At 38.0% G+C, this 23,829-nt stretch overlaps 2 protein-coding genes across 10 annotated transcripts in view; both read left to right on the top strand.

Annotated features, from left to right (window-relative positions):
* Positions 1-23,829, top strand: part of LOC126603664 (BRASSINOSTEROID INSENSITIVE 1-associated receptor kinase 1-like) — a 76,381-nt gene that overhangs the window by 22,251 nt on the left and 30,301 nt on the right. Inside the window, exon 12 of one of the 2 annotated variants that reach the window (XM_050270597.1) lies at positions 22,670-22,732. In XM_050270597.1, the coding sequence (XP_050126554.1) occupies positions 22,670-22,717 (48 nt within the window). In that variant the 3' untranslated portion in view covers positions 22,718-22,732. Of the gene's footprint in view, positions 1-22,669; positions 22,932-23,829 lie in introns of those variants that run through there. The other variant, XM_050270596.1, reaches the window with a different exon arrangement.
* The window catches only part of LOC126603661 (uncharacterized), a 74,160-nt gene continuing 68,595 nt past the window's right edge, over positions 18,265-23,829 (top strand). For 4 of the 8 annotated variants that reach the window (XM_050270587.1, XM_050270589.1, XM_050270584.1 and 1 more), the window contains exon 1: positions 18,265-19,004. Coding sequence is in view for 2 of the 8 variants with exons in the window: in XM_050270579.1 (XP_050126536.1) it covers positions 18,920-19,004; positions 20,334-20,546; positions 20,640-20,744 (403 nt within the window). In the remaining 6 variants the exon portion in view is untranslated. Of the gene's footprint in view, positions 19,005-19,096; positions 19,166-20,333; positions 20,547-20,639; positions 20,745-23,829 lie in introns of all 8 variants that reach the window. The other 4 variants (XM_050270586.1, XM_050270588.1, XM_050270579.1 and 1 more) reach the window with 3 other exon arrangements.

Here is a 23,829-nt window from a genome sequence, read left to right on the forward strand (position 1 = left end):
TGATTATATTATTGTGACATTTGATACATCATAACTTGGCATATATTTGGTTATAACTCTGTTATAGTATTGTTGATTTATCGTTTACATACCTATGTAGTATGTTTTAAGGAAACTATACTTGTTTTACGGCGAGGGGTTAGTATATTCAAAGATAAAGGTTTTCTTATAAGCATCATTTTGCTGACCCACTCAACTTTGTTTTTCGCCCCTCCAGGACCTAGATAGCTGTATTCTTTGTATTCTTTGTGGCACTCGAGGAATCTTGGCAGTTCTGACATTTATTTCTGTTTAGACGTACGAACTTATCACTGTTATGTAATAAGTGTACTTTAGTTATTTTGACTACTCTTCTGTAGTTTCACTGTCTATTACACTTTGAATAATTGTAGTGGGTTCACCCCACGATTGCACTCTTTCACTGTTTAGTTCTAATTAGTTTTAATTTTATTCACTTTTTGTATCACTTACCCTTATGGTTACGTTACCTCACGGTGATGGCCAGCATGCTTCGACCTTTCCAGGCCGGGGTGTGTCAAAAAATGTATAATTCGCATTTGACACAAATTTCATTATTAAGATCACTTTCATGTGTTAATTTAATTGTTATATTAATTTTTTCTCATGTTATCTTTCACAAAATATGGATAAAAACATGTACGAAATGTTTTTTGTAGTACATATGTCTTTATGCATGCACAAATGTAGAAGAGCTAAAAGAATCTTTGTATGTCGTGCGTAACGTGCTATGATGTAAAAAAAAGCCTTTCAAATGCGCAAAACGTGTGCAGAAAGGCTAGTATATTATTAAGGCTTTATTTATATATTCTTTTATAGAGAATTAATCTCTTAGCTAAGGTTAGGAGAAAAGCCTATGTAAATTCATTAGTTTGATTTGATTTGTGCGTTCAACATTAAATTCTTATTAATGGTTTGTTCAATTCAATTTTTAGGAGAAAATGGTGTGTGAAAATAACTTTCCTTTTATTACTACATCTAAATTTCTAATGGCTGAAATTGACTAAGCTAAATTTTTTTTCCTTAAATACCAACTTTGCCGTTCTACAACTGGTAACTAGGGGTGGGTTCGGTACGGTTACCGTACCAAAACCCTTGTACCAATTACCGTACCAAACTTTCGGTTTAGTAAAATCTATTACCATTACCATACCAAACTTTCGATATACCGAAGTTCGGTATTGCCAAAAGTTCGGTTGGCATGGTATGGCAATGGTAATTGCCATTTTGTTTTGGGACAAAATCTGTTTTTGTTTTTTTAACCCAATTCAAGGGCAAAACTTTTTTTTTGTACCTTTATCTCATACATTGTAGATTAAATTAATCTATTATTCATTATTCACAATTCACACACATAATAATTCAAATGATGCATCAAGATTCAATATGAAAATTAAGCTTACAATCCAAATAGAAGTTACGAACCAAAACAAATAGAAGTTAACAATCCAAATAGAAATTAAAGTTTCAAACCAAACGAAAATTGGAAGTAAACTTCAAAAAGGAGAATTCATTGATCAGTTATTCAAGCTTGAGATGTCGAAACTTTTGGAAGAGACATTGAACTTGTAGAAGATTGAGTTTGTGTCAAGCATACATTACAAACAAAGAAAACATATTAATTAGTAGCAAGAAAAATTAAAGTTGAAAACCATTTAATAACAAATTTACTAAAAAAATTAAAGCATATCTTTCTTGTTTTTTCTTCTTCCATTTCCTTGTAAAATTGAAGCATATATTTCGTTGGTTCCTTGTAGAAGTTTACTTCATCTGCCCTAAGTCAACCACTAGTACGCACTAGTGTCTCCATTATTTTAGGAGTCAAGGATACCCTAAAAGGGTCCACAACCTTTCTCCCTAGGCTAAATGCATTTTCACTAGCAACAGTAGAAGTGGGGGTTACAAAGATATTTTGGCTATTTTGTGAAAGAATTAGGAACTCTTTTGTGTTTGATTTCCACAATTTTAAGATATCAAAGTCACCAACAACAATACTAATATAAGTAGGGTTTTATTTTCAAATTATTGGAATATTATAAATATGTGTTATATAATTTATAAATTATAAATTATATTGTATTTTTGGTATGGTACGGTAATACCGTGGTAATGGTATCCATTACCAATACCGTACCATGAAATTTTGGTACGGTACAATACCGTACCATTACCGATTGGTACAAAAAATTTGGCACAAAATCGGTATGGCACGGTTGGCAATTCGGTTGGTACAGCAATTTGGCAAAAAAATCCACCCCTACTGGTAACCACCCTATTGGATAACACTTTTGTCCTCAACTCATTGCGTCTCATGTTCAAACATTCTTCTTCTTCTTAAATATAACCTAGAGTAGTAATATTGTTTGTAAAATATATATATATATATATATATATATTATCCTTTTAAAATTTAAAAATCAAATATATAGCATTCCGTCTATATGAATAAAAAACATTGGTAAGATATATGGTAAAAAGAAGGATTAACCATGCACTTGAGGTCTTGTGTTCGAGCTCCTTCTTTCGAAATCATAAATTATTAAGGTTTTTTTTATGGATCATTTTGGTTCCAATCCCTAATCAACCTAATTGTTAGACTGAAATCTTGTTTGTTTAAATATTTTGATCGAGATTCTTAGCATCATTTAAGAAATCTAACTCATGGATTTATACATTTAATGTTCCACAAATTATGAAATTTAAAAAAATCAAATAATATTTTTAAAATATAATAAATACTTAAAAATCAATTTTAGAGAAACATTGTTCTTCACAAAAATTATAGCAAAAATAATAATGTACCCACATAATTATTAAAATATTTTAAAAAATAACTATTGATATATTTTAAAATATAACATAAATACATATAATTAGCATGGTTACATTTAGCAAAATCAAAAATGGGTACAAATAAATTAAAAATATGGGTACAAATACAAATAAAAGTTATAAAAAATATAGGCACAAAAAAGATTTAATATATCGATTCTATTGTAGCCCTATTTGACCGAACTATATTTAGGACTAGAGAGGGAGAGAGGCCAACGACAAGAGAGAGAAGAGAGAGATTTAATTGTGATGTGTGTGTTGTATAACCCCATTGTGCATTTATTTATAGTAGTGGGATAGGTTAAATCCTTACTTTTTTAGGATTACAACTCTAATAGGATATTAACTACTAAAGAGAATATTCAAAGATATCCCTAGATACACTAGGATTTACACAATCACATTCCTACTCTAAATATGACTGCAACACTCCCCCTTGAGTGTGTAAATACTCAAACAAAACATTGCATCAGATATTCAGCAGATAAGGTAGAACAGTTGATGAAGTCGGTGGCACAACGGGCGAATGCGAGTCTCAAATTTAAAGAAAGTATGCATTGGTAGTAAAACTCACAAAACCTCGCTATGGTAAAACCTAAGGTAGGTGAAAACCCACAGACTAAGGAGAAAAGTGAGAAGTATGCATAATGTCAAAAACAAACATCAAACAGGATGAAAGTAGTGAACTCAACGGAGTATGATCATCCTAGGATGGGCGCCTCATAAAAAAGAGTACATTAAGATCAAGTCGTATGCTTCAAGATACTTCCCCTGAAATAATTTACGCATACCGATTCCTTGGACAAGCTTCTAAAAAGTAGACTTGGGCAATGACTTGGTAAAGAGATCGGCCAGGTTGTCCTGGGAACAGATTTGCTTAACTTCAATGTTCTGATGCTGTTGTTGCTAGTGAGAATAAAAGAATTTTGGCGCTATGTGCTTGGTGTTGTTTCCCTTAATGTATTCTTTCTTTAATTGCTCGATATATGTTGCATTTTCTTCAAAGATCTTCGTAGGAAGGTCAAAGACAGTAGTAAGACCACTAGTGCTTCGAATATGTTCCATGAATGCTCTCAACCAAAAGCATTCACACAATGTTTCATGCAGGGCAAAGATCTAAGCATGGTTCGAAGAAGTCGCAACTAGTGTTTGCTTAGTAGACCTCCAAGATATAGCGGTGTCTCCAACGGTAAAGACATAACCCGTTTGAGAACATGCCTTAAGTGGGTCAGACAGATATCCAGCATCTGCGTAACCAATAACCCGGGAATCAACTTGAGAATCGAAGGGGACGGCAGCTCCCCTCGAGGATTCGTGGGTGTAGAACAAGCCCAAATCTGTCGTACCCTTGAGGTATTAGAAAATGTCTTTAACACCATTCCAGTGTCTTCGTGTGGGCGAATTGCTATATCTAACCAAAAGTTTAACAGTGAAGGAGATGTCAGGTCTAGTGCATTGAGCCAAGTACAATAAAGCACCAATTGCACTTAGGTATGGAACTTCAGGCTCCAAAATCTCTTCCTCATCCTTCTTAGGATGGAAGGGATCTCATTTAGCATTTAGAGTCCGAACGACCATAAGAGTACTCGAAGACTTCGTTTTATCCCCATTAAAACATCGCAACACCTTTTGGGTGTAGTTCGATTGATGTACTAGGATTCCATCTAAACAATGCTCGATCTCCAGGCTGAAACAATATCGAGTTTTCCTAAGATCTTTCATCTCAAATTCCGATTTCAAGTGAACATCAATTTTCTCAAGCTTTACGAAAAGATCCGATGAGGTTCATGTCGTCAACATAAACTACAATGATCGCAAATCCAGAATGTGACTTCTTTATAAACACGCATGGGCATAATTCGTTGTTCACATTACTCTAACTTGTCAAATATTCACTCAAACGGTTATTCCACATCCGCCCCGATTGTTTCAATCCGTAGAGTGATCTCATTAATCAAATAAAGAGAGTGTTCCGTGGTCTAGAACTATTTAAACCAGTCAATAGAAGTCATTTTGGAACTTTCATGTAGATTTTCGTATCTAGATCCTCATAAAGATACGCGGTTAGCATATCCATAAGCTGCATATTCAGTTTTTCAGAAACTACCAAACTGATAAGGTAGTAGAACGTTATGACGTCCATTATAGGGGAATACGTCTCCTTGTAATCAATCACAGAGCGTTGAGAAAAGCCTTATACTTTTTATTTCTAGCCCTCTGAAATTAACAGATTTAAGGGAGGGACACTACGAGGTGTGCTTTGTATCGCACTATTTCATTTTTCTCATTACGCTTCCTCACGAAAACCCATTTATAGCCCACAGGCTTCGCATGTGGTGGGGTAGAAGCTATAGGTCCAAACACCTTATGTTTCACAAGCAAATCGAGTTCGACCTGGATTGCTTGTTTCCAGTTTGACCAATCCGTTCTACGTCGGCATTCATTAACAGAACATGGTTTAATGTCATCGCTAAGCATGATGTTAGTAGTTACTGCGTACTCAAATGCATCATCAACAATCATCTCATTCTGATTCTAAACCTTATCCAATACTGCATAGTGGACTGAAATCTCACGATTCTCGGGAGGTCGGGCTGTTTTATCTAAAACATCACCGTAATCTAGAATAACCTCATGTGTTGGAACAGATGAGTGAGCGATGGTCGGATTCAAACTAGGGTCACTAGTTTATGCCGTTTTCCTCTTCTGGGGTTGTGAATCCTTTGAACCAAGGGGTCTGCCATGCTTTAGGGTAGGAGTGGATGATTGGCTAGCCCGTCAATGTACCGGGCCACGTAGAAGTTGCGTAAAAGGTGCGGCCTCCCCACCTTTGGGGACGGTTCGATCTTCCCAGGTAGTATTACAACATACTTGAGGTTCGTATATCCTTTTGTAGTGGGTATATGTGATCTTGTCACCTTTGCTAGATTAGTAAAAACATCGTCAATGATTATCTCATTCTGATTCCAAACCTCATCCAATACTGCACAGTGGACCGAAATCTCACGATTCTCTTGGGGTTGGGTTATCTCATCTAAGACATCACTGTAATCTAGAATAACCTCATGTGTTGGAACAGATGAGTGAGCGATGGTCGGATTATCTTCCCCGGGAGTGGCTTTTGAAGCCTTGGAAATTGGTAAGGCTTTGGAAATAGATAATAATATATAATATATTTGTTTAATAATGGTGGAAATCCATCTGACAGAGGGGAGTCATTATTATCTTCCCCGGGAGTGGTTGAAGCCTTGGAAATCGACAAGCCTTTATTTCGGGGTTTCTCGTTTCCTCTCTCTTCCATTCTTCTTCGATTGCTCCGCCTGATTCCCCATATTCTCTGCCTAATTTCCATCTTCTTGCTCTGTATAATTTTCCAAAATTTAATCATGAGTTTTGTTAAATTCCTCAAGCACAGCGAAGAAATCCTCTACGACGAAGAAATTTGAAGCTTCCAGGTCAAAGTTCTCAATTTTTCTTTCTTTCTGCAATTGCATTGTTATTCTAATTCCTTATATAGATCTCTCTCACGCTTACTCTTCCCTCACGCTCTCTCGGTTGCTCTTTTCAAATTTGATGTCGTCACCCTCGCGATGTAGTGAAATGGTGAAAGTATAATATTTTAACAGAACCATCGCGGAGGCTGCTTAGCCCAGCGCCTAGGTTGCCTAGCACGCCTAGTCAGCAACCTAGCACGCTTAGTCAGTAGCCTAGCAACGCCTAGTCGGCTCCCTAGCACCGCCTAATACCCTTGCCGATTTACTGAACGTTTTTGAAAGATCGCGGCGGCGGCCTGACGCCCAGAGCCTAAGCGGCCCCCAGACTGCATTTCAGAAAACTGGCTGGTCGACACCTAGAAGGTGACGAAGCCATAAAGTGTAGTGATGTGAAAAATATGAATAAATTTAAACCTAAAAGTGCCTAAATATAAGAGTGCACTAGTGAGCAGGAACCCATTTTACAAGTGATGACAGAGCATAAGTAAGGTACAGTAGGTAGGATAAAGATTATACCCTCAAAGGTAGCCACCCATACTGAGATTTGCCAAGAATCCTCGTCGATACAAAAGTTCAGCAGTTAAGACCTGGAGGGGCAAAAAACAAAGGGTGAGTAGGCCTGAAAATAAAGTTTTATAAAAACCTTTCTGAAAACATTGTAACCGTAGCCTGCAAAATCTCAAAAATATACTTACTACGTATAGTATAAAAATATTTACCGTAGCCTGCAAAATCTCAAAAATTCATTACGGCACAATATCTTGTAACTAAGGGTAGGATATCCAAAATCACAAAATCTTAACAGTAATATAAGTAAAATCAGGTGCTCAAACAATCTATGCTAGCACACAAGTCGGAGTCGCCTAATGCGACCTGCACGACTGAACTGATGTTCATCAATCTATGCTAGCACACGAGTCAGAGTCGCCTAATGTGACCTATACGACAGAACTAGATGTAATCATAATATACACTCTAGTGCTACAATCACATGAAGACTGGCGCTATTTGCGGTCACCTACGAGTCGGAGTTGCCTAATGCAACTTGTACGACAAGACTGGCACCTACTTGGATCCAAGGCGAGCGTGCGATGCGGAGGTGAACATACACGTGAAAGACTGGCCCTGGCCCTGGGCGAACACTAACACCGGGGTGCAACAATGATGAGCAGACTACATAAATATAAGCATGCCATAACAATTCAATAATTTTAGTCAACATAATAAACTTACATGCATATCCCGTAGGATTTAGCATATCTCATAAATTCCGTCATTTTCACTAATTCTTATAAACTTTAGTCTAATCCAGGCGTATGTAAGAAATTCTTGTTTAAATGCATAAATGAAAACTATCAATCATACATATATACTATAAAAAGAAAAAGACCCACTCACAGATCACGTCGTTGAGTCAAACCTGCCTCGTAGCATCGAGAGTCCTTGTGAAGCGTTTCGCCTAAAAACAAAACCATTTAGGTAAATATAACGTATTAATGTAATTACACATTTTCGTACAAAGTATGGCTAATAAAGGAACTATCTTAAAACGGTTGAATTTCGAAAAACGGATGGCAGATTTGGAATCAATGAGTTGAAATATGCTATGGAGGGTCCCCGGTAAATTTTGTAAAAAGTCAACGGGAAGGTCGACGGTCAACCCTAAAAAAGGTCAACCGAGGCGTCTCGATGGTCAACTATGTTAAAACTTTAAAATTTCACTAAATGGATGTCAAAAACGGACTCAGAGCGTCGAAATTAGCCTAGGAGGGTTCCCGAGAAAATTTCGAAAAATCAACATAAGGAATATTCTTAGAATATTCTCAGCCCATTTAGAAAATTGGGCTAGGTTAGGAACATTGGCCCAAGGTTTGGGCCGTTCAGGCTAAGGATTTGGGCCAATAACTTTGGACCAGTTTTGGGCCTAAGGCCCTTTTTTTCTTCTTCTTCTTCTTCTTCTTCTTCTCCAACGGGTCGTCGGATTATAGGGAAAGTTAGCCGGGAAAATTTCAATTGCTCTAACTAATTCATCTCTAAACCAAAATCCAAAATTCAAAAGTCAAAATAAAGCTTAGGAGTTAAGGAATTGAAATGTACCAATTCGAGGTTGAGTTGTGACAGGAAATGGTCCGAAATGACCTGCATAGTGCCGGAGCTTCGCTGAAAAATTTGGGGAAGTTTTCCCGACATGATTCCTACGTCTAAACACCCATAAACCGTCTCAAAACATCCCAAACGTAGTCCTAGTCATGATCTACAAATTTATAGGAATGTTTTAGGCCTTACCTTCGTCGGAGACAGCGAGAACTCGCCGGACTCGATTTTTGCATAGTGACTGTATTGTGCAGTGAGGAAGAGTGAGAGAACGAGGGTTTCGACCTGGGTTAAGTTCGTGATGGGGATGCTTATCGAGTGGTGTTCGCTAGAAATGACGAGTGGTGGTGGTTTGTTCAAGGTGGTTGCACCCTCTTGGTGCTTGCCAAGGAAGAAGGAAGAGAGAGAGGTGAAAGACATATGCGGGAAAGATAGAGTGAAGAAAGAGAGAGGGTCCCTGAGATGAGGGAAAGAGGCCACGTGGTGAGAGATGAGATGAGAGTTAAGTGAGGCATAGACCCCACGGGCCAAAATAAATTATACCATATTCAAAATATCTCCTTAGAAAATATTAAAATATTAAAATACCAAAAAATTTAAATTTCACAAAACACCTCGAGTTTCGTAGTTCCATAAAATCTTGGTCGTAGCTCCAAATTCGACCTCGCTTGCGCCTACACATTTGAATCGTTAAGTACTTCGAGAATATGCCAAAATAGTAGCTTATACACGTCACGAAAAGGCGGTCAATGAAAGTCGACGATTTCGCCTCTAGGCACATTTTGTCAATTCACTCTTTTAGAATTTATAAAATTGTATAATTAGGGACGGGTTGTCACAATCTACCCATCTTAAAAAAAAAAAAATTCATCCCTGAAATTTGAAATAATTTGTTATTCAAAAATAGTGAAAAGACAGCAAGAAAATAAATATGTAAAGAAGATATCAAGTTACGGTTGCATAAAAGAGAATGTCATTCAGCCGTGATCGAAGTGCAGTGATTCCTCTTTCATGCCTCCAAACTCATACTTTCTTTCTCCTTCAGTACAATACTATAATATAATACTTATTACATAAACAATAAGTCTAAAGTATTTATATACGTATAAAAACATCCCGTCAAAATACATATATATAATAATGTAAAGTTAAAGTAATTCTATTGAAATTAAAACTGAACATAGTGTATTTTTCACCTACGCACTTGATGCGTCACGTACTCTGAAGGTAAGGAGTGTGTCATAATTCATCAATTTGATTTTTGAGATTTGAAATTGCTAAAAATGATCCTTAAATAAGGAGTAAACGATAAAAATAACCTCAATTCAATAAACAATGATCCATAATAATTTGAAAAAAATTGAAGATAATTTTGTTTTTTTTACTAAATGATCAAAATAATTGATGGTGAATAAAATCATAAATCTCACTTTGAAGAAACGAAACTTCCGACTTGGTGGGCTGCAACTTTTGACTGATTGAGAGTCCTCTATCCGCAGCTCCTCTGTCTTCCTCCCAAACCTTTTACCTTTCTTTCTTTCTTCTCCAAAACTAGCAAGCTGAGATTTCAACCTCTCCCTCTAAGAGGCAGCGACATGCTTTTCCAAATGCAGTCTGCAATTTAATCAAACAGCCACCGAATTTTCTGGAATCCGGTCAACGCAGAGATGCTTTGGATTTTGATCGGTCAACGCTAGCTGCTTACCTGAGCTCTAACAGACCCAACAACGATAACGTCCTCCAGCTCTGTTTCTGTTTGGATGATTCTGCTGTTTGGCTTCTTTCACAATTGCAAGCTTGTTGCAAATGTCGAAGATATGTCTCTGTGTGTTATTGAATTTGGGAGTGTTTGGTTGTGGGAACTGGAATGAACTAATGAATGATGAACGACTGGAAACATTCCCGAAGAGCTTGGATCTTTACTTGGCAACCTTGCAAAACTGCGTTTCCTGTATGAACCCCTATCCTTTTGTTAGAGAATATCTGTCATCTTTCTTTTTCATTCGATTTGCTAATCTACTGTTTTTAATTGTTCCTTTATCGTTTGGTATGCAGACAAGACGGAACGGAATGGGACGGGAAGGGACGGGACAGGACGGAACGCAGAGTGAGCAAAGATGCCATCGGATGGAAACAAGGAGGAAGAAGAAGGAGACGGAGAGATTATAATTTTGTGTTCCACGGATGTGGAACGAGTCGTTCCAGGGGGTGAGACGGAGCGAAAATTCACCCAAAATTCGTCCCGTGGAACAACGCGTTCCATCCGTTTTAGGTGCACCAAACGTGGGACAGAACGCCTCGTCCCACTCCGTTCCATCCCGTCCCATATACCAAACGATACCTAAAGCCTAGATCTGCGACTCGGATCTGGATCCGAACCTGGGATCCGGCCTGTCCCGGTTCTAAAATGCATATGGAATATTTCAGAATATTCCTAGAATATTCTTTGTGTCGACCTTTAAAAATTTTTCTCGGAAACCCTTATAAGCTAATTTCGACATCTAGAGTCCATTTTTAACATCAATTTAGGAAAATTATGAAGTTTTAACATAGTTGACCATCATGGCGTTTTTGTTGACTTTTTAGGGTTGATCGTTCAATTTTCGTTGACTTTTTACAAAATTTGCCCGGGACCCCTCTTAACGTATTTTGATGCTCTGATTCCAAATCTGCACTTCGTTTTCTCAAATTTGATCATTTAAGTTGAGTTTTACTAATGGGTCCCAATATTATACTTGGGTGCGATTAGTATCAGAGATTCCAACTTTCTTAGCTCAAAAGGATGTGACATCGTAAGTACCTGTGAGTGGGTCTTTTCTTTTATATAATATATATATATATATATATATATATATATATATTTGTTAGTTTCCATTTATATATTTGGTAAAGATTTTTCTACGTTACACCTAGATTAGGGTAACGTATATAAAAATTAACGTATTTACGGAATTCATGCAATTATACTACATCTTACGGGATACACATGTATGCGTATTAGTATGGATGCTTTAATGATATTTACGGTTATGAATAATATTTTGACTAGGGTTATTGAATTATCGAATTATCAATTTACCATTGCATGATCATATTTGTGTTATATGCTCATTGTGTGCTGCACTGGTGTTAGTAATTGCCCAAGCAAGGGCCAATCTTTCACGTGTATGTTCATATCGCACCATATGCTCATTTTGGATGCATTGTAGGTGCCAGTCATGTCCTAGATTGCGATAGGCAATTGGGACTGGTATGTGACGCACTTAGCGCCTATTCACGTGATTGTAGTACTAGAGCGTAAATCATTATTACATCTGTTGATGCACAAAACTGGATGGTCTTGGAACAACGTAAATCCGACCGTGAATCTGCAAGTAATGTAAATAACACAAGATGTATCGTGGTTCACCGCAAGGTTTGGGCTACGTCCACACCGATTATGTATTTCTCTATTTGTGAGGGAGAGAATGTGAGAGCCTCTGTAATGAGAGTGATGCTATGAGAGGGGGTGAGAAGGCCTAGGAATTGGCCTCTCCTAATTGTGAGGGTGAGGAGTCCTTTTATAGAATAAGGGCTCCTCACTTATTACATATTTGCCCATTCTCTACGCTCAGCGGTGCCGGAGCTTTTTGCTTTCCGGCCGCCATTTTTGGCAGCGACCTTGGGATGCTGAGAGAGAGACCGTAGGAGATTTTTCCTGTGATTTGGAATCGTCTTTTGCTTCTACTTTGAGGAAGACACGAGGGGCCGGGAGCTCCACAACGATGGATTCATCGGTGGAGTGCGCTGGGATGCTGGATGTTGATCACCTTGAACATGGGCCTCTGTTTGTCGGTTCTTTTGTAGGTTAGAGAGAGAAAGAGTCTAGAGAGAGATTAGTAGCTCCTGCCTGACATGGTAGCTCATACCCGACTCTTGGAGGTTGGTAGCTCCTGCCTGACACTTGTACAGCATCAAAACCATTGATGAGAACACCTGCAACAGTTTCAATCTTAGTGGTGGCTTCATGATTTGGTTCTCTAATCTGATGTTTTGGATTTGGCTGTCATCTTTGTTCGGGATCTTGGGTTATAGATAATGTGCAAATATCTTGCTCTGCTACAAGTTTGTGGTTGAGAATGGGCTACGTATTGCATGGTTCTTGAGTTTCTGCAGATTCACTATGGAGGTGAAAAAATGAAAGAGAACCTACGCAACTTTTCGTATCGTTTCCCACAGACGACGCCAAATGTTGATGCACAAAACCGGATGGTCTTGGAACAACGTAAATCCGACCGTGAATCTGCAAGTAATGTAGATAACATAAGATGTATCGTGGTTCACCCTAATGTTTGGACTACGTCCACACCGATTATGTATTTCTCTATTTGTGAGGGAGAGAATGTGAGAGACTCTATAATGAGAGTGAGGCTATAAGAGAGGGTGAGAGGGCCTAGGAATTGGCCTCTCCTAATTGTGAGGGTGATAGTCATTTTATAAAATAAGGGCTCCTCACTTATTACATATTTGCCCATTACTTTCTTACATAATTACATTTAAGTCCCATGAGTATTTGTACGATATCTAAATACGGAGGCCCTAAATATGGTATAAACAGTAGTCCCCCAAGTCTTCATTCAAGAGAGTCTTTCGGCTGGAGACTTGAAATTCAGTCCATGTGTGGGCCGAAGTAACTAGATGTTGTCTTGAACTGATGCTCGATAAGCAGTAGCCCATGCTGCGAGGTTGCTCGGCTCGTGGCTTATGTTGCCTTGGTTGGCTCGGTTTGTGGCGTTGAAGGTGAGGGAGTCCCTTTTATAGAATAAGGGCTCGCTCCTCAATACATGAATGATGGGCTAGAGTTGATGCTCTCTAATGATGGTGAGGGAATCCCTTTTATAGAATAAGGGCTCGCTCCTCAATACATAAGTAATGGGCTAGAGTTGATGCTCGCGGCGAGGCAGTTGCTCAGTAGGCGGCGATGCTCTCTAATGATGGTGAGGGAGTCTTTTTTATAGAATAAGGGCTCGCTCCTCACTACATAAGTTATGGGTTATGAGTGATGCTCGCGGCGAGGCGGTTGCTCAGCCGGCGGCGATGCTCTCTAATGGAGGTGAAGGAGTCCCTTTTATAAAATAAGGGATCGCTCCTCAGTACATGAATAATGGGTGCTCTCTAATGAAAGCGAGGGAGTCCCTTTTATAGAATAAGGGCTCGCTCCTCAGTACATAAATAATGGGCTAAGTCCCCTAAGTATTTTTTATGAGGCCCAGTTGAGGCCCAATATATGGTACATAATGTAGTCCCCCAAGTCTTCGGTCAATAGAGTCTGTTGGCTGGAGACTTTAAATTGAATCCATGTATGGGCCGAAGTGGCGGTTGTTCGGAGGCGGTATTTGTATAAATTGCACTGAAGCTTTGTAGGTGAAGCTTTGCAAGTGAAGCTTTGAAGCTAGAGCTCTATAAATGAAGCTTTTGAAGCTAGAGCTCTGTAAATGAAGCTTTTGAAGCTAGAGCTTTTGTAAATAAAGCTTTTGAAGCTGGAGCTCTGTAAATGAAGCTTTTGAAGCTAAAACTTTTGTAAATGAAGCTGATTGACATGAGTGATGCCCATGAATGTTTATGTTTGATTGATATGAGTGATGCTCATGGATGTTGACATGAGTGATGCTCATGAATGTTGACATGAGTGATGCTCATGAATGTTTATGTATGATTGATATGAGTAATGCTCATGAATGTTTATGTATAATTGACATGAGTAATGCTCATGTATAATTTGGGAGTACTGGACGTACTTTTGATCACCTGGTTGGTGGCATGAAGGAAAGTACGGGTTGTACATTTCATCATCTGGTTGGTGGCATGAATGGCTAGTTGCCAAATGATATTAGAGTACGAGTTGTACATTTCATCACCTGTTGGTGGTAATAGCAGCAAGTTGCCGAATAATTTTGGAGTACTAGGCGTACTTTTGGTCACCTGGTTGGTGATAATAGAGGCAGGTTGCTGAATAATTTTGGAGTACTGGGCGTACTTTTGGTCACCTGGTTGGTGATAATAGAGGCAAGTTGCCGAATAATTTTGGAGTACTGGGCGTACTTTTGATCACCTGGTTGGTGGTAATAGCGGCGGGGTGCCGAATAATTTTTTGTAGTGCTGGTCGTACTTTTGTTCACCTGGTTGGTGCTATTTTGGGCTTATGGGCCTTCGCTCTCCACACAACATTTCAGCCCATTTATTTTGGGCTTTGCCCTTTTTTTTTTACCATCTGATGTGGTTTTTACAGATGTCTTTGAAAGATAAGAAAAATAAATTACATCATTTAAAAATAAAATCCAACCCTCTGCTAAATGGGTCACGCCTATAATTCGCTTTTCTGCATGTCATCACCACCGTAATTATGTCTGCTTCTTTTTATCTGCTTTTACTTTCTGCTTTTACTTTCTGCTTTTCTTTCTGTCTCTTTTTTTCTTTTCCCTTTTGCAGATGGCAGAAATGATAATAGAACTAATAATAAGAAAGGGATCTTATCTCCGCTTTTGCTTTTCTCGTGGTTGCTGCTTGGGACCTTGTAGTGGGATGGCATGTGGTCTTGTAGAGGAAAGCTCATGTCACCCATGTCCTTTCTTCTGTGGTGGACCACATGGTGGAGTATTTGGCTCTCTGTGTGACTGTAATGCCGAATAGAGCATTGGGCTCCCGAGATTCCTTCTTCCTAATCGCATCTTTCATCGAAAAAAAAGAAAAAACAGATTGCATATACTTTATAGCCTTTGGATTTAGCAAATCCCTAGGTCTTTTTTCTACAATTGGACCATCAATTTTAATTGAAAAAGCACCAGCTGCCATCTATTGGGAGAGAGGATTGACATGGGTAAGTTTGCGTTGGGTGCCGACGATTCTCTGGAGCTAATCGATCTGGCTGTGGAGCAGTTCCCTCTGCGAGTCCAAAAACTTCCTGAACGACTCCGGAAAGGTCCCAACCTCCATCTCCGCCGATGGGTCCTCCATTGCCGACCTCTAAACCGAGTTTCTATAGAGTATAGAGAAAAAGCGCCCAAGACTTTTCCTCTTACTCTCCCTACTCGCACTGCAAACCCCTCATCCAGATGGGAAAATGGGAAAATGGGGTTGGTGTCAGAACCCAGTTGAGATGTTTTAGAAATCAGAAGGAAAATCAAATTATGTGGGTGACTTTGGAAGTAAAAAATCAACCCATTTTCGTGGAAAGAGTTAATGACAGAGATGAGTAAAGGGAAGTACTGGAGTGTGAGTAGAAGGGAGTAAAACCAGACCCTTGAGTTTATTTTCTCTGCGCTCGGCGGCGCCGGAGCTTTTTGCTTTCCGGCCGCCATTTTTGGCGGCAACCTTGGGAGGTTGAGAGAGAAACCGTAGAAGATTTTTCCTGTGATTTGGAATCGTCTTTTGCTTCTACTTTGAGGAAAACACAGGGGGCCGGGAGCTCCACAACGATGGATTCATCGGTGGAGTGCGCTGGGATGCTGGATGTTGATCACCTTGAACATGGGCCTCTGTTTTGAACATGGGCCTCTGTCTGTCGGTTCTTTTGTAGGTTAGAGAGAGAAATAGTCTAGAGAAAGATTAGTAGCTCCTGCCCGACTCTTAGAGGTTGGTAGCTCTTGCCTGACACTTGTACAGCATCAAAACCATTGATGAGAACACCTGCAACAGTTTCAATCTTAGTGGTGGCTTCATGATTTGGTTCTCTGATCTGATGTTTTGGATTTGGCTGTCATCTTTGTTCGGGATCTTGGGTTATAGATAATGTGCAAATATCTTACTCTGCTACAAGTTTGTGGTTGAGAATAGGCTACGTACTGCATGGTTCTTGAGTTTCTGCAGATTCACGATGGAGGTGAAAAAATGAAAGAGAACCTACACAACTTTTCGTATCGTTTCCCACAGACGGCGCCAAATGTTGATGCACAAAACCGGATGGTCTTGGAACAACGTAAATCCGACCGTGAATCTGCAAGTAATGTAAATAACACAAGATGTATCGTGGTTCACCCCAAGGTTTGGGCTACGTCTACACTGATTATGTATTTCTTTGTTTGTGAGGGAGAGAATGTGAGAGCCTCTGTAATGAGAGTGAGGCTCTAAGAGAGGGTGAGAGGGCCTAGGAATTGGCCTCTCCTAATTGTGAGGGTGAGAAGTCATTTTATAGAATAAGGGCTCCTCACTTATTACATATTTGCCCATTCCTTTTTTACATAATTACATTTAAGTCCCATGAGTATTTGTACGAAATCTAAATACGGAGACCCTAAATATGGTATAAACAACATCTAATTTTGTTTATGTCAGAATACATGTGCATGAACTCATGTGTCAACATATGTCAATATGGACTCGATGTGATATGTTTATTTTTGCGAGATACTGTGATTACTAGAAATTATGTACCTATTTACGAATTTTGTGAGGTATTGAATTCTTGAGATTTTGCAGGCTACTGTAAGTATTTTCATACTATACTTTGGAAATAACCTCAATTCAATAAACAATAGGTCATAATAATTTAGGGTAAAAGACTGTTTACTACCCTCATGTTTCGTGGTTTTCAACATTTAGTACATCATGTTTTTTTCGTCTCAGAGTCATACCTAAAGTGTAAATTTTGGGACAGTTTCATACATTCGTTAGTCAAATTGTTAAGTTTTTCGTTAACTGTGACGTGGCGCACTGACTGGGCGCCACGTGTCATCCACGTTTTTTTTTCTTTCTTTTTTTTTCTTCTTCCTTCTTCTTCTTCTTCTTCCTCCGACTGCAACTTTTTTTTTTTTTTTTTCTTCTTCCTTCTCCTTCCTTCTCCTTCCTTCCCTTTCTTCTCCTTCCTTCCCTTTCTTCTCATTCTCCTTCTTCTTCTCGAATCTGGGGAAGTTTTTTTTTTTTTTTTTTTCTCTTCTTCTTCTTCTTCTTTCTCTTTCCTCCTTCCTTCCTTCTTCTTCTTCCTCCGAATCTGCCCAGATTCAGTTTTTTTTTTCTTCCTCCTTTTTCTCCTTCTTCCTTCCCCTTCTTTGTTCTTCTTCTTCTTCCTCCGAATTTGGGGGAAGATGAAAGTGTTTTTTTTTTTTTTTTTTTGAGGAAGAAGAAGAAGAAGAAGGAGGAAGAAGGGGAAGGAAGAAGGAGAAGGAGGAAGAAAAAATTGCAGTCGGAGGAAGAAGAAGAAGAAGAAGGAAGAAGGAAGAAGGAAGAAGAAGAAAGAAAGAAAGAAAAAAAAAAAACAAATTTCCCCTGATTTCGGAGGAAAAAGAAGAAGAAAAAGAAGGAGAAGGAAGAAGAAGGAAGAAGGGGAAGGAAGAAGGAGGAAGAAGAAGAAAGAAAAAAAAAAAAAAAACAAACTTCCCCAGATTTCGGAGGAAGAAGAAGGAGAATGAGAAGGAAGAAGAAGGAAGAAGGGGAAGAAAGGGAAAGGAAGGAGGAAGGAAGGAAGAAGGAGAAGGAAGAAGCAAAAAAAAAAAAAAAAAAAAAGAAAGTTGCAGTCGGAGGAAGAAGAAGAAGAAGAAGAAGAAGAAGGAAGAAGAAAAGAAAAGAAAGAAAAAAGAAAAAGAAAAAAGTGGATGACACGTGGCGCCCAGTCAATGCGCCACGTCATAGTTAACGAAAAACTTAACAGTTTGACTAACGGATGTATGAGATTGTCCCAAAATTTACACTTTAGGTATGACTCTGAGACAAAAAAAACTTGATGTACTAAATGTTGAAAACCACAAAACATTAGGGTAGTAAACAGTCTTTTACCCAATAATTTAACAAAAGTTAAAAATAATTTTGTTTTTTTGACAAAATGATCAAAATAATTGATGATGAATAAAATCAGAAATCTCATAACAAAGTTAAGAATTGCATAACAATTTCAAGAATCAGCTAAAAAGTCAAAAATAAATATAAACAAAAGAAGAAACGAAACTTCTGATGCGGTGGGCTGTGACTTTGCCTGATTTTACTGTTCATTTTAACGAAAAATCATATTTTTACACTAAAAAGTCAATCATGATACTTTTCACTTTACTCTTTATTTTATCATTATCGTTAAAACTCAAAATTTTCAAATTATTTTAATTAGTTTTTTTTAAAAATAATTTATAGTGGATAAAACCAGAAATCTCATTTTGAGTGAGGAGTTGCATAACAATTTCAGGAATCCGCTAAAAAGTAAAAAATAAATATAAACAAAAGAAGAAACGAAACTTGCGACGTGGTGGAATGCGACTTAAGACTGATTGAGAGTCCTCTATCCGCAGCTCCTCCGTCTTCCCCCCGAACCTTTTACCTTTCTTTCTTTCTTCTCCAAGACTAGCAAGCTGAGATTTCAACCCCTCTCTCTAAGAAGCAGCGGCATGTTTTTCCAAACCCAATCTGCAATTTAATCAAACAGCCACCGAATTTTCTGGAATCCGGTTAACGCAGAGATGCTTCGGATTTTGATCGGTCAACGCCAGCTGCTTACCTGAGCTCCAAAAGACCCAACAGTGATGACGTCCTCCACCTCTGTTTCTGTTTGGCTGATTCTGCTGTTTGGCTTCTTTCACCTCCACAAGCTTGCTGCCAATGTCGAAGGTATGTCTCTGTGTTATTGAATTTGGGAGTGTTTGGTTGTGGGAACTGGAATGAACTAATGAATGAATGAATGACTGGAAACATTCCCGAAGAGCTTGGGGGTTTGTCAGATTGGGTGAGCTTGGATCTTTACTTGGCAACCTTGCAAAACTGCGTTTCCTGTATGAACCCCCATCCTTCTGTTAGATAAAATCTGTCATCTTTCTTTTTCATTCGATATGCTAATCTACTGTTTTTAATTGTTCCATTGGAGTGACTTTCTTCCTTAAAGTCCATGATAGCATTTCGGTTAAACCCAAAATATTACTTGGGTTGAATATGATCTCCCAATATTCTGGTCAAGGCACATAGCTTGAGTTTTAAAAAATTTGAAGAAGGAACACAATACAAAACAAGTAATAAAACAATACGCAAAAAGAACAAAATATGGGAAAACACGTAATTGGAACCTTGAAGGCAAATATTCCATGTGCCGGATGCATACAATTTATTGTATGACCCCTGTCTTCAAGATTCATAAGAAGGGAACATCCAATCATTGCAAGTCCTGTGGGTTTCATACACTTTCATCTCTGTAAGAGGGAGGAAGAGCGAAAAGTTACTAATTTCTCTGCTATCAGAGAATGCTAATAACATTTAGTTTTGCCATGGAATGCAGGGATCTTTCAAATAACAATCTGACGGGGGATCTTTTTCACTTTTTACTCCCATCACAGGTTTGTTCTAAAGTGAATAACATGCATCCTATTTATAATAAACCCTATTCTCTAACAAATCCTAATTTTAACGGGCTGAGCCCAAATCCTAAACTTATTACTTTCCAGATGGCTCTGTTTTGTTCCACTTCCAGCCTCTCCACATCCAGGTTTTTACAACTTATACTGTTCTTGTGATATTAACTCAAATTTATTCTGAGAGCTGGCTCTATTTTTTTTCACAGACACTTGTGATATCAACTCCAGTCCAGTCATAGTTAATGTTTTTTTTTGGTGTTTTTCTGTTAAAACTTTTCGTAATATAACATTATTGTTGGAATCACTGCTGTAAAGATTCTAAGAAGATGGTAGTTAGGAAAGGAATAGATTGAGGATATTTATATTATTCTGATTAGAAAGTTAAGTGAATTTATTGTTTTTGATTTGTAAACAAATTGCTTACAAATAATTAAATTCTATTAAACAAAAATAATTGCTTACAATAAAGTATAACTATAAATATTATTGTAAAATGTATTTTATAAATATTTTTAATTTATGTTTTTTAACGAATTGAGAACGAATCAAACTGAATATCATATTGTCTATGTGTCTTTGGCAAATGATACTATAGGTTACTACCGAATTTCGTACCTTAACCGAATTGCGAACTCGAACCATACCCTGTATGTGGCAACTATGGGTGCCAAGTACTGGGGCTATTTCTGGAGGGGGGCTATTGCTGGAGGGGTTGCTGCTGGTTCTGCTTTCCTGTTTGCTGCACTTGCAATTGCATTTGCTTATTGTCGACGAAGAAAACCACACGATCATTTCTTTGATGAACCTGGTTAGTGAACTATTAAGAGTAATATAGCTTGATCAAGTTGGTGTTGTAGTTGTTGTATGGGATGCAGGTTTCACTAATCTACTGTCTTTGCAGCTGAGGAGGATCCAGAAGTTCTTTTAGGACAGCTCAAAAGGTTTTCTTTGAGCGAGCTACAAGTTGCGACGGATACCTTTAGCGACAAAAATATTCTTGGTAGTGGTGGATTTGGTAAGGTTTATAAAGGACGCTTAGATGATGGAACTCTGGTTGCTGTAAAAAGACTTAAAGAGGAGAGTACCCAAGGTGGGGAGCTACAGTTTCAAACAGAGGTTGAAATGATTAGCATGACTGTCCACCGCAATCTGCTTCGTCTGCATGGTTTTTGCATGACACCAACAGAAAGGCTGCTTGTATATCCTTATATGGCTAATGGAAGTGTGGCATCATGTTTAAGAGGTACTCATCTAAATTGTTTGCTGCGTTGATGAATCTTTTTGTTTTCACGACATTAAAATTTTTTTGGATTACATTGATATAATGAACCTAACCAATTTGGTTTGGAGTATGAACACTGATTTTTTTTTTTAATGTTTTTTTTTCCTTCAATTTTAAGTTATCTTCTCGATGCTGATTTTATTTTTGTTTAATTTGAAAAGGATGACAAGATGACCCTTTTTTGGGTAGGACGGGTGGTATGATATGTGTTAGACCACATTACCTGTTGCTTGTAATTTGAAATTCTCCTCTCATAAGTATGTGGATATATTATTGTAGATCGACCAGAAGGACAACCTGCACTTGATTGGCCAATAAGACAACGCATTGCATTGGGATCTGCAAGAGGTCTTGCTTATTTACATGATCACTGTCATCCAAAAGTTATTCACCGTGATGTGAAAGCTGCAAACATATTGTTGGATAAGGAATTTGAAGCAGTTGTTGGAGACTTTGGGTTGGCTAAACTCATGGACTACAGGGATACACATGTTACCACAGCTGTACGTGGCACAATTGGTCATATAGCACCAGAGTACTTTTCAACTGGAAAATGTTCCGAGAAAACTGATGTTTTTGGATACGGAGTCATGCTTCTTGAACTCATCACTGGGCAGAGGGCTTTTGATCCTCAGCTTGCGAGTGATGATAATCTCATGTTAGTTGATTGGGTATGCATTTACGTCTTTCTGTTTGTGTATGTAGCTAATTTATTGTTATATGCAAGATTATTATTTCCCAACAACATTTGCATTTCCTTAGTAATTAGCTTTTAGAAAATAAGTTTGGTTTAATTAGCTTTTATTAGTTAGAGTTGTGATTAGCTGTGAAGATTTGTTTATCTTTATTTATAACAATCTAAGGTTTAAACTGTCAGAGTTAATTTTTGCATTTCCTTAGTAATTGTTACCATTCCTGTTTGATTAATGTAAAAATCACTTGTCTTTTTGGCCCGAATGTTGAAAACAGTAAGAATCATGCATCAAAGAAAAGAAATAATACTTAACTTTTAGAAAATAACTTTAGTTTAATTGGCTTTTATTAGTTAGAGATACGATTAAGCTGTGAAGATATATTTATCTTTATTTATGACAATCTAAGGTTTAAATTGTCAGAGATTAATTATTACATTTCCTTGGTAATTGTTGTTAGTATTGTTGTTGCTTCTTTTGCCAATGTATTGGCCTTGCTGTGATTTCTTGAAGAATTTGGCATGTGTTTTGTATCAATCCTAATTTCCTCATCATCTCTTTATTCTCGCTATCTTGGCCTCTTGCTTCTTTCTATTCTCTCTATTTGCATCTTTGTCATATGTTTGCATCATATCAATATTTGAATGACGATGCATTTTTGTAAGCTATTTGATTTTCTGGAGATACTGCGGCCCTTCAAATTTTGAACATTACAACACATTTTCACTCTCCTAGGTGCCCTCACCTTTTGTTTCAAATTGTAGAACTATCTGACATTTTCCGTTTTATTTTAACTAAAACAATTAGGTCAAAAGACTACTGAAAGATCGAAGGTTGGAAACACTTGTTGATGCTGATCTAAATGGTAATTATGTTGACGATCAAGTGGAGCAGTTCATCCAAGTAGCTCTACTGTGCACACAAGGCACCCCAAGGGAACGACCCAAGATGTCAGAGGTTGTCCGGATGCTGGAAGGCAATGGTTTGGCTGAAAGATGGGAGTAGTGGCAAAAAGAGGAGGTGTTCCGCCAAGATTTCAACCCTATTCATCATCCAAGTACTAATTGGATCATAGACTCAACTTTTCATATTCCTCCGGATGAGTTGTCCGGTCCCAAATGATATGCTCGTTGGTTCTGTCCCCTGTATACATCTAAGAAGCCTTCAGAGGACTGGAGAATGTCCATTTTGTATTTCAGTGATACCACATTTGTGCTTATGTTTTGTCTTTGTTTTCGATTTTGGTTTTGTCTCGCGTATTTTTTAGATCATAAAATGGAGCTGGTGCTATTGTAATTTTTATAGGGTTAACTGGCATTACAAAGTTATATGGTGCTAGCAGGAATTAGGAAGGGCCATAAAAGCAACCATTCATGATGATTTATGTATCTATCTAGAAATTAGTCTAGATTGTCGAGTAAATAATCATTCTGAACTTATAACTATCTATATATTTTAGTGTTCCTATAGATCCTGTAGATATGATAAGGACACTAGGTCAAGTGCCTGGCTGGTTGTGGATGGATAGCGTTTGAAATTTCATTGTGATCATTGCAAGTGCGAATTTGTGGCACCACCGTTATAAGTACTTGAACTAAGGCAGTGGGGGATCAAGAGATCACTTTGTGTCATTCCAACACAGGAATTCGAGCTTTGTCTAATCTCTTTAGAGTATCGCCAATGGGGATCCCTCTACTATCTTTGAGGATTTATTCAGGACCAACTGTAGGGTAAGACCTAAACCTAAATATTTGAGTTTAAACAAAATAAAAATGCAATCTAATTGTGGGACTTTTTTGTTTTTTATGAACAAAAAAATATTATATGGATTGAGTTAAGCCCTACAGTGGGCTAGTAATGACCTCTCTTACATGTAAAGAGAAATACTATTAAACTGTAGTACTAGGTAATATCTAATGGTTGGACTTAAACCTAAAAAGTTTGGCTTTTGACCCAAGCTAAACCCAAAATTGGGTTTGTATTTGGCTGACCCAAATTTTTGGGGGCCCTACTTTTTTTTTTTCTGAAAAGCAACGGCGAATGATTCATTGAAGTGGTTGGCATATGGGTCCCTCATGCTAGCTACAAAACGGTAACATTTTAAAGAACTACGTGCC

The sequence above is a fragment of the Malus sylvestris genome, chromosome 15 (genome assembly GCF_916048215.2).
Source record: "Malus sylvestris chromosome 15, drMalSylv7.2, whole genome shotgun sequence".
Taxonomy (NCBI): Eukaryota; Viridiplantae; Streptophyta; class Magnoliopsida; order Rosales; family Rosaceae; genus Malus; species Malus sylvestris.